The sequence below is a fragment of the Anneissia japonica genome, unplaced genomic scaffold (genome assembly GCF_011630105.1).
Source record: "Anneissia japonica isolate Jap-2015-1 unplaced genomic scaffold, ASM1163010v1 scaffold288053_len460827_cov147, whole genome shotgun sequence".
Lineage (NCBI taxonomy): Eukaryota > Metazoa > Echinodermata > Crinoidea > Comatulida > Comatulidae > Anneissia > Anneissia japonica.
The window spans coordinates 383,794-395,762 of NW_022725151.1; the positions used below are offsets into that span (position 1 = coordinate 383,794).

At 32.8% G+C, this 11,969-nt stretch overlaps 1 protein-coding gene across 2 annotated transcripts in view; it reads left to right on the plus strand.

Moving 5' to 3' along the window:
• Window positions 1-11,969, plus strand: part of LOC117112673 — a 24,125-nt gene that overhangs the window by 4,342 nt on the left and 7,814 nt on the right. For both annotated transcript variants that reach the window (XM_033255802.1, XM_033255803.1), the window contains exons 3-14: window positions 1,751-1,933; window positions 4,001-4,090; window positions 4,978-5,128; window positions 5,381-5,445; window positions 6,524-6,706; window positions 7,289-7,378; window positions 8,180-8,327; window positions 8,535-8,650; window positions 9,649-9,831; window positions 10,374-10,463; window positions 11,298-11,442; window positions 11,640-11,762. In XM_033255802.1, coding sequence (XP_033111693.1) covers window positions 1,751-1,933; window positions 4,001-4,090; window positions 4,978-5,128; window positions 5,381-5,445; window positions 6,524-6,706; window positions 7,289-7,378; window positions 8,180-8,327; window positions 8,535-8,650; window positions 9,649-9,831; window positions 10,374-10,463; window positions 11,298-11,442; window positions 11,640-11,762 — 1,567 coding nt within the window. The remainder of the gene's footprint in view (window positions 1-1,750; window positions 1,934-4,000; window positions 4,091-4,977; window positions 5,129-5,380; window positions 5,446-6,523; window positions 6,707-7,288; window positions 7,379-8,179; window positions 8,328-8,534; window positions 8,651-9,648; window positions 9,832-10,373; window positions 10,464-11,297; window positions 11,443-11,639; window positions 11,763-11,969) is intronic.

Here is an 11,969-nt window from a genome sequence, read left to right on the forward strand (position 1 = left end):
CGTTAGGCCCACTGAATTGTTTAAATGCTTAAATAATTGAAAACATAAATTATGTGGATTAAATTCTCATATAATTTACAATGAAACTTTATAATGTACAGTATTTTATAAGATTATTTTTTTAAACAGAATAAAATAGGTAACATTTTATTGAAAAAAAAGCCAGATTTTACATCTATAGACGTAAGTTGATTTAATATGCTGAATCATTATTAATGGTATAGGCCTATACCTATTATATATTTCTATAAATTAATCAACAAATATCTCATTAATCACACTATCGCAAATAGGCCTATTGAAGTATTAATTCTTTATTAAAGCATTATTCGAGCACCTTCATTATTATTATTATTATTATTTTATGTATTATTTATCAACCATACTAACATTGAAAACATGAATTATGTGGATAAAATTATCATAGAAAATAAACTTATAATTTATAAGATTATTTTTTAAAGCAGAAGAATAAAATAGATAACTTTATTTAAAAAAAAAAACAGGTTTTGCATAGACGCAAGTTGATTTAATATATGCTGATTCGTCTCATTAATTAAACAATTTTTATTCATTTCGAGCACTGTTATTATATTATTATTATTATTATTATTATTATTATTATTATTATTATTATTATTATTATTATTATTATTATTACTATTATTACTACTATCTTATTTTTAAATTTTTGTTGTCTTATGTTTTGTTTTATGTATGGGCCTAGATATAGGCTATGTATATATTAATTAATTAGAAATCATTATAATTTAATTATAAAACATATATAATATAATGTTAACAATATTATAGGCTAGGCTAGACCTAACCAATTATTGATAACATAATCTATGATAAAAACATCTATTTGATAATTAAACAGCAGCTTTTCGAGTGGCAGTGCCGATAGAAAACTGCAGTGTTTTGGCACTGCGGCAGTGCCGATAGAAAATCGGGGCTTTTATCGAACTGCGGCAATAATGCCGATAGAAAATAACAGCTTTTTTCGCACTGTGGCAGTGCCGATAGAAAACAGCAGCTTTTTTGGCACTGCGGCAGTGCCGATAGAAAACAGCAGCTTTTTGGCACTGCGGCAGTGCCGATAGAAAACAGCAGCTTTTTTTCGCACTGCGGCAGTGCCGATAGACTCAGCCCTCACAAACACGTATGTCCCACAGATATGCACATGTTTGCGTATGTTTTACACTGTCGTTTTTGTTGGACCAACAACATCTAAGTTGGGGGGTTTAGCGGAAAGGTTTATTAAGATATTTCTATACTTTCGGTGAACACTTGGATTTCAGACCTGCCATGGTCATTGCAGTTCTCGCTTCTTACCTTTCTTACTTTTTTTACATCGTTCTCCAGATGGGACGTTCAGTCGATGTTTGTGTGTGCATAGTTGCCCATCTATTGTTGCATGTACCAAAAATAATGTACCTGTATAATTAATTGGCATTACTGTAATAAATACCTTGATTTTCATAAATAAGTTGTTAATTTGCATACTCAGAATTCAATTGCTTTTTATACTCGAGTACTTGAATTCTAATTGTTGCTGATGATGTGAACTCTGGGTTTTAAGAAACATGTCTAAAGCTTTGTCTACACTATCAAATTTCATCAAAGAACCGTAACATAAAATGTGATGGAACATAAAAATTGAACACTTTTTTTGATACAATCTAATACTATGTGATATGACGTTATCATACCTTATATGGGCACATCACATTTTCTCTTCTTAAAGGCTGATACGTGCGGAGTGTCTCAGAACTGTTTCCGGGAGCCAACGGATTGCTTTCCAGCCACTTCATGTACGTACTTCGTAGGCTGGTCCCTTTCAAACAGCGGAAATGCTTTGGACATGGAATTCAGCATGTCTGGGGCGAATGGGTACATTGCAGTCGGGTTCTCTAAAGATCAATTGATGGTAAGGTTATAAAAATATGTCTTATTCACTTACGTCGTGAAATATATTTAAATGTAGCCATGTCTGTCGATCTAATTAACTTGAACATTTAAAGTAAAATACTCTGGTTAATTACTTTAATATTATTAATTTTAATGCACTTCATTTTTTCAATACTTTTTGTAATTTGTGACAACAATTTTTATAACATTGTAACGATTCTTATGAAAATAAAATTCTATCTGAAACTTAATCAATTTAGGTATTTTCTTGAGTAACAGAACTTCTTTTATATCTATTATTACCATCATAGAGTATTATTGACATTACGGGTATAAACATACTACTTTGCAATAACAGAATGTACGAATGCTTTCATTAATATAAATATAAATACAACTATATTCAAATAATCCAACAAAAAACATAGATACTATGTACGTTATTAAGATAAACTGCAAAAAATAAGTTTGATAATTAACATTATCTCATTAAAATCATTAGACCCTCGAATTCAAACGTGTTGAAATGGTGACCCTATATAATAATCCACCCATGCTACCTCGGCGACCCAGCCTCCATCCACTTAAATTAGTTCAACAATCTTCCTCTAGGAATCCGATGAAAATGTTAAAATGATTATATGAATTAGATGAGTCAATATCAATAAAACAATTCGTGGTAGAGGAGTATTTAAAATATTTGGACTAATGATAATGGAACTAGTCAGAAGGCTCCGTCTTTCGCCATTTACCTGGATTATTTATGTACAATATTTGTCTATTTATACACTCAAGAATCTGTACACATACATTTTCATCTGGAGTGAAGGTCTTTCATATCTAAGTAGCTGTGGGAATAAAGACATTATCAGCGTAGTGCTCTCTGTTTGAATAGTAATTCTATAACACACTGTTGGCTTTGGTCAACTTGTAAACAATCAGAACCTTCTGTTGTTTTTTCATACATCAACTATAGGAGCGTTATACAGCACAATTCTAAAACATTTTCATCGAAATGGAACAGGATGTAATATTGAAAACAAACTTCGAACGAATTACCTATTATTATTTACAATCGATTTTAGTCTGTTTTCGTCAAATTTTACAGTGTACAATAGACATGCAAGACAAACATAAGCAGTTAGCTGTATACTATTTTAAAATATATTTTTAGTTTTAGACTGATTAACATGCACTGACATGCTTGATCATCTTGTAAGCATTTAGGAACTTTCGGATTACTCTAGGATTCAAGAAAATTTAAAACCTTACGATTAAAATACAGTAGAACCCCTCCTTTGGGACACCCCTATTCAGAGGACACTCATATAAAGGGAACACTTTCCGTGAAATAACGGGCAATGAATATTTTAACACTACAATTAACCCCTGTTAAGGAGAAACTATTAAGGGGACGGGGACACTTTCTGAGTGTGCCAAATCATCAAATAACCCCTATTAGTGGAATATTTTTTTCCACTGTATTACAACATCTACCATCTACAGCACTCTAAAAAATAGAACAAATAATTCAACTTTACATTTTGACACCTTTTGAGCAATAAGCCAGAATTTTTTCCCCATAATCCAGTGAAAAACAGCATAGGCCTAGCCTATTTTAAACTAATCTTGCCAATTTGACTCTTAACGATGAGGATTTCATTTTCTTTGTTTTTCTTTTTTGTGTATTTCATATAGGATGTAATCCATATCAAAACATGTACTCTATTCATGATACATCCTGTCTCTTATCCTATATATATATGCCTATATATATTTATATTATTATGTTATTATCATGTTATTCATATGTTAATAATTTAATGATATTGTAGTAAAACCAAACACTGGTTTATGTGATTACAAAACAATTAAAATTATATGTTATCTCCTTGTGTGCGTTTGATTTTGCATGCATTATTAAGTTGATCTACTATTTTGCTAGCTGTATGTATCAACGAGGTAATTAAACTTAAAAAAGAGAATACATGCCTCTGGATATTACATTTTAACTTAGAATGTATTTTAATTTTTAGTTAATATTTCTATTAGTCTAATCTAATTGATTATGCATGTCTTTCTTCAGCCAAACTCGGACATTGTCGGCTGCTTATCCAATGGCACTGTAAACCGTTACTATGCTACAGAACGAATGCCACCAATACAACAGGATGCTGTAAGTATTAAAATTGTCATTTATTTGCTTCTTCATTTATTTTTTTATTTATTTATCTGAGAATATTTTGAGAGGCTGGTTCTAACAGCAATGCTGACTTGAAGAATAGGCCCTCTTTCAAAATCATAAATAATGAAAGAAGAAGAATCATAAATAATGAAAGAAGAAGTGGTTTGGCGCAGCAAGAACAGTGTGGTTTCCCAACTCGAGCTCGGGGTTTCATTCCCAGGCTGTTACAGTGCATTTCGCTTGTGTCTTTGAATGCAAAAGCATTGCTTTTCTCTATCCAGGCGTAGGGCCTATAAATGGGTACCTGGCGGGGTCGCCTGCTCACTCATGCGCAGATTAACAGCAGCAACATTTAAGCATGTGTACCCAATGACCAGGGGAAAAAGCGATTTGTATCTGCAAAGAAAAGGCACTATATGAATGATGTGAATAATAATAATAATAATAATAATAATAATAATAATAATAATAATAATGAAATAAAATATAAGAAAATTCAAATATTCTATAGTTAATATCATAAAAATTGCAAGCAAAAATTATATTCCATAGTTGAAATCATTAGAATTGCAACGAATTGCATTAAAAAAGAGGGAACAATTTTAAAATTAAAATTAATATGCAACGATATCGGGGTATATTATAAGAAACTAAACGATCATTTTGAAAATCTAAAGTTGTATTTTACTCTATCTTTTCCTAAATAAACAGCGAACTTTTAAAAATACTTCATTGTTTTAAAAACTGCAAGTTAGTATAGTTTGCCGGATATTTGGTGAGTTTTCCGTACATGGATTTGTAGGCCGACGGTAGGGCCACCGCGTCTTGCGAAGCAGTGTGACGGGCTTTAAATATCAAACTATTTATATTTATTAAAGGGTGGTCTAACCAATCAAACTATCACTATGGGTGATGACGGTGTCCTCACGTGCTCCTTCACAAGAGAACTCAGCAACGAGAGCCTTCAAAACTTCTTTAACTTGAATGAAGATCATTACATAATTTTAGCGAAAGGTGGTCTTGATAGGGGTAAGTGATATTGCTGATAAAATCTTTGAAGCAAAAGATATATTATCCTTGACATTATCATGGCTATGTCTATTTTATTTGTATTTCTTGACAAGACAGCTACAGGTATAGATTAATTAATCAGTTGTAAAAGATAAAATAGTTTTAATATTGTGTCAATCGTTGGGTCTTTGGATTCTTAAAATATTTTTTTTAAATAATAATACCTGTGCAGTAAATATTGTTTTTTTTTTTTTTTTTTTTTTTTTTCAGAATCTATTGGATACCATATGAATAACCGATACATCTCTGACTCGGCTTATGATCTCAAATCTCCGGTACAGTATATTTTTTCACATAATTTATACATAAAACAGCATCTTGCAGAAATCTGAATTACAAAACTGAGTTGTTAAATATTAATAATAATTTTTAAAAAAACACGGACACATCACATCAAAACAGCAGCGAAAAAAAAATTGTGTTAAAGGATAATAATATAAAGAAAATTGTCATTGCGATTTGAATTTGAAGCTTGCAGCACATTCATACATCTACAAAGTAAAATTTCGGATAATAAAATGTTTTCCGTTGAGGTTGTCAGATCAACATTTCAGTATTCGATTTTCAAAATGTTTTAGATCAACGGTGGCGGAACGTCTTTTAAAACACTAAATTTATAATTATGAAAAAAAATAAAAGTGTAAAAAACTACAAAAGTGTGTAAATATACGAAGTACCATATCAAAACGTACTTGGAGAGATACCAGGCTAGGAACCGTTCCTTATGTATTTGATAACTATGGTACCCCTGCCAAAGTCTATGGTATGCCTAACATGATACCTTTCCAGACAGGTGGCGGTGGTGGTGGTACAGGATTAATAAGAAATAGGCCCTACTATTTTATATACTTCTTAATGTGTTCTCGCGAAGTAGGTCACATACCGTATTGGGTATTTGATCACAGGGGAACAGGGGAATTGATCAGTTAAATGTCATTAATAAATATTTATTAAGTTATGATTAATATGACATTAGCGAATAAATATTTATTAGCTAATGACCGACTAAACATTGTCATTTTATGATAAATATTTATGAGGCATAGTAATAAACAGTCTAGGATAATTAGTGCATGTCAATCAGGGGTGGCGCAGTCGGGAGAGGAAACAAAAGTATTTTTCGTAATAGTGGACTCTAAAAACGATTAAATGAGCATTTTAAATCCCTATTTTTTTTTTCAGTTTTCTGGGGATTTGCCCCTACTCCTCTACCGTGAGATGTTGAGCGAAGCGCCCGACCTTGCCCACTTATGCCTACGCTCTCATCGGCCACCCTTCGGCGACATTAAACCCCAGTCAAGCAAATCCTGGCGCGTACGTACCCACGATGACAATGTGTTGTTTTTCCAATAGGTTGATACTTGCGGATTTTCCCAGTCATGTTTTCGATCACCAGGCAATTGCTTTCCCGCCTCTACGTGCACATATTTTGTTAGATGGTCCCGTTCCCCGAGTGGGGATGCATTGGACTTTGAGTTCACATTCTCAGGCAGTAGTGGTTACATCGCCATTGGATTCTCAAAAGATAATAAAATGGTAAGTGTGCTAGCAGCTTATTATGAAGCCTGCATAGAGAAAGGTTTCTCCTAACTTAATGGCTCTTTATAAGCAACAATTGACCAATAAGAGCAGGGCCAGAAAAACACAGTTTCACTGTAGTTTTGTGGAAATTTAAAAACAACATCCAAGGCGGGGCGGGACGGTGTATTACACAGATTCTCTAAACGTTATTTTCCTCCAAGTCTACACATGGTCATCTTGTAATTATTACAATTAAATGAAACAAATTATCATGCTATTCACATGTTAATAATTTAATGATATTGTAGTAAAACAAAACACTTTTTTTATGTGATTACAAAACAATTAAAATTAGACAGTGTCACCAAAAACAGGACAAAACTTCGTGGAGCTTTGTGTTTAAAGGCTCCACGCTGTTTTTACAGTGTACTATTTTTCTAGCTGTATGACTGTATCAACTAGATATAATTAAACTTAGGCTAAGCAGATAGAAAAAAGAGAATGCATGTGCCTCTTGATATTATATTTTTAATTAAGAGTGTATTTTAAGTTTTATTTACTATTTCTGTTTAATTAATTATGCATGTCCTTCTTTAGCCAAACTCGGACATTGTCGGCTGCTTATCCAATGGCACTGTAGATCGTTACTATGCTACAGAAAGAATGCTTCCAACACCACAAGGTGCTGTAAGTATTTTAAAAAATGTCATTTTTTTGCTTCTTCATTCATTTGTTTATTTATCTGCCAATATTTTTATAGGGTGGTTCTGACAGCAATGCTGACTTGAAGAGGCCTTCTTTCAAAACAATTCCACAGATTTTAAAATTTTTTTATTATAATAAAATAAAATATGAGAAGAATTATATTCTATACTTAATATCATTTAAATTGCAAGAAAAAAAAATTATTATTTTTATATTTAAAATCATTAGAATTGCAAGAACAACGAATTACATTCATAAGGTGGGAACAATTTTAAAAATAAAATTAATAGGCCTATTTATTTATTTAATTCTTCTTCCAACAGCGAAAAATCGCCACTTACAGGTGAGAATAAATTACGTAATAAAAACATATAAATTTATATAAAAAAATATAAGTATAAAAGTACAATATAGAAGATAAAAAGGCTTTAACGGCCACGCCAAGGAGAACAACCACCACCCTCAAAAACTCAAGACTCCATCTGGAGAACAATCCAACGAAGTTTGGCGTAGCTGTGGAAGAAAATATCAATACGGTCGAGGGGATATCATAGTGCAATAAAGCTAACTAAACGGTCATTTGAGAATCGAAAATTTTATTTACTCTGTCTTGCTCTAAATAAACAGTGAACTTTCAAAAATACTTCCCTGTTTTAAAAACTGCAAGTTAATATAACTTGCCGGCCTATATTAGTGAGCTTTCGACCGACGGTAGTACAACCGTCGCTCAAGCAGTGTGTGGTGGCCAGGCTTTAAATATACAACTATTTTTATTTATTAAAGGGTGGTCTAAGCAATGAAAATGTCACTATGGGTGATGATGGTGTCATCACGTGCTCCTTCACAAGAGAACTCAGCAACGAGAGTCTACAAAACTTCTTTAACTTGAATGAAGATCATTACCTAATTTTAGCTAAAGGTGATAGCGGGGGTAAGTGACATTGCTGATAAAATCTTTGAAGCAAAACAATATTATCCTTGACATTTTATATTGTGTATTTCTTAACAACAAGAGTGCTACCGGTATATAATCAGTGATAAGTGAAAAAAACATAAAATAGTTTTAACGTTGTGTCAATCGTTGGGCCTTCGGATTCTTTGAATAATGATACCCGTGCTGTAAACATTGTTCTTGCAGACGCTTTGTCATACCATATGGGCAACCGATATTTCTCTGACTCTGGTTATAACCTCACATCTGCTCCGATCTCTATTGATGTCACAGTGACAACACAGCAACCTGGAGAACCTACAGTAAATATAAAGACTAACGAATAATATAAGACTATTATATATTTTATTTTTTATATATTTTATTAATATTTTTCATTTGTAAAATAAAGAAAATTGTCATTACGATTTGAATTGAAAGTTTGTAGCACATCACATACTTATACACAGTAAAATTCCGAATAAAATGTTTTCAGTTCAGGATGTTAATTCAGCACTACTTCAGAAATGTTCTAGATCGACGCAGACGAAACATCTTTTTAAAATGCTGAATTATAGCATATATAATGATTGAAGAAAAAGAAACAAAAGATTAAATAAAAAAACAAAAAGCAAAACAAAAAAAAAACAAAAACTACGAAGGTGTCTATATACAAAATACATATTTCTATCAACGATAATGTAAGTTACTACGCTAGGAACCGTTCCTATGCTACTTGACAAGCATGGTACCCCTGCCAAAGCCTATGGTATGGCAACAGGATACCTTTCCAGGCAGGCGGTACAGGTGGTCGAATAATAGGGTAGTACTATTTCACCCTTAATAATGTGTACTCATAAAGTAGACCAAATACCGTATCGAGTAACCAGGCGAATTGATCAATTAAATGTCATTACATAATAAATATTTATTAAGTTATGACCAATAAAATGACATTTAATGACCAATTAAATGTTGTAAATACATAATTAATATTTATAAGGTATAGTATTGCAATCTGCGTTTCCTGCACAACTTAGGATAGTTATTGTATGTCAATCAGGGGTGGCGCAGCGGGGGAAAATGTATTTATTTTATTTTTCATATTAGTGGAACGATATAATATGCATTTGAAACCCACAATTTTTCAGTGTTCTGGGGCTTCGTCCCCATTCCACCTCCAAATGTTGGGCGACGCGGGCCCGACCTCGCCCGTTACGCTCTAGTCGGGAACATCGGCCGCCCTTCAGTGACATTGGACACCAGTCGGGAAACATCCTAGCGCCACCCCTGATGACAATATCTTTAATTTTTCCAAAAGGGTGATACCTGCGCAATTTCTCAGTCTTGTTTTCGATCACCTGCCAATTGCTTTCCTGCCTCTGTGTGCACATATTTTGTGGGATGGTCCGTTTCCCCGAGTAGAGATGCATTGGATTTTGAGTTCAGCATCAAGAGTAGTAGTGGTTACATCGCCATCGGATTCTCAAAGGATAATAAAATGGTAAGTGTGATACACAGCTTATCATTTCTATGATTAAGCCTGCAAGGAGAAAAAGGTTTCTACTAACGTAATGGCTCTTTATAGAGTGGCAATCAAAATATTACAATAATTGACCAATGTTTTATGGAAATTTAAAACAAAATCCAAGGGGCGGGACGGTGTATTAAACACATTCTCTGAGCGTTATCTTTCTATGGCCATCTCGTTATTACAATTACATTAAACAAATTATCATGATCACATGTTAATAATTTAATGATATTATAGTAAGACAAAACACTGGTTTATGTGATTACAAAATAATTAAAATTAGATGTTATACGTTTGATTTTGCATGCATTAATCGATCTTAGAACTATTTTGCTAGCTGTATGTGTCAATGAGATAGGCCTACTTAAACTTTGGCTTAGTAAATAAAAAAAAGATGGGGTGGGGGAATACATGGCTCTGGATATCACATTTTAACTAAGAATGTACTTTAATTTTTAGTTACTATTTCTATTAATCTTTTAATCTAATTGATTATACATGTCTTTCTTCAGCCAAACTCGGACATTGTCGGCTGCTTGTCCAATGGCGCTGTAGATCGTTACTACGCTACAGGAAATATTCCTCCAACCCAACAGGATGCTGTAAGTATTAAAAATGCCATTTATTTGCTTCTTCATTCTTTTGTTTATTTATCCAACAATATATTGAGAGAGTGGTTCTGACAGCAATGCTGACTTGAAGGGCCTTCTTAAAAAAAATTCAAATGCAGATTAAAAAATCCTAAATAATGAAAGAAGAAGCTGTTTGGCTAAGCGGGAACAGTTTAGTTTCCCAACCTAGAGATCGGGGTTTCAATCCCACGCTGTAAAAATTGCTTGTGTCCTTGAGCAACGCACTTTATATGCCTTGCTACTCTCTACCCAAGAGTATAAGTGGGTACCTGGTGGGCTACCTGCTCCTGCGCTGATTACAGCAGCAACATTTAACCATGTGTACCAAATGTCCAGGGAAAAAAGCAATTTGTATCTACACAGAGAGAAAACAAAATGTACAAAATATAAACTATAATGAAATAAAATAACAGAACAATTAAAATATTCTATACTTAATATTATTAAAAGTTCAAGAAAAAATGACATTCCATAGTTAAAAAAATCATTAGAATTGCAAGAACAACGAATTGCATTCAAAAAGAGGGAACAATTTAAAAAAATAGAATTAACTTTATACAACGATATCGTATTATTTTGAAAAATAAAAATTGTATTTACTATTGTTTTGTCCTAAATAAATTTACAGTGAACTTCTAAAAATACTTCTTTGTTTAAATAATTGCAAGTTAATATAACTTGCCTGATATTTGTTGAGTTCTCAGTACATGGATTTGTCGGCCGCCGACGGCAGTACAACCGTCATGAGAAGTAGTGTGTGGTGGCCAGCCTTTAAATATATCCAACTATTTTCATATATTCAAGGGTGGTTTAAGCAATAAAAATGTCAATGTTGATGATGGTGTCCTCACGTGCTCATTCACAAGACAACTCAGCGACGAGAGCCTACAAAACTTTTTCAACTTGAATGAAGATCATTACCTTATTTTAGCTAAAGGTGATAGCGGGGGTAAGTAATGCAGCTGAAAAACCTGATTATCACAATGAAACACATTATCTATGACATTATTATGCTTAGGCCTACTATTTCATTTTTTTATAAGATTACTACCGGTACGGTATAGGTTTATTTTTCAGTTCTACAAGATAAAATATTTTTGATATTGCCTCAATCCGTGATGCCCTTGCGAAACATTGTTCTTCTAGACGCTTTGTCATACCATACCAACCGATATGCATCTAACACCGGGTTTGACCTCACATCTGCTCCGGTCTCTATTGGCGGCAGTGGCAGTGACGACAGCTATCTGAAAAAAATTAAAGCACATGGTAAAGTTTGAGTATATTTATTTATTTATTTATTTATTGCACATCCAACAGTGTATACACCAATTACAGGATGAAAATATAAAATATAAAAACTTACACAATATTTATTTTAAAGACTCAAATGTGATAGACTTAAACTGAGAGAAACTACAATGAAAAATATCAAATTCAGGATTATTACAAACACAATTATTATAAAACGAAGAC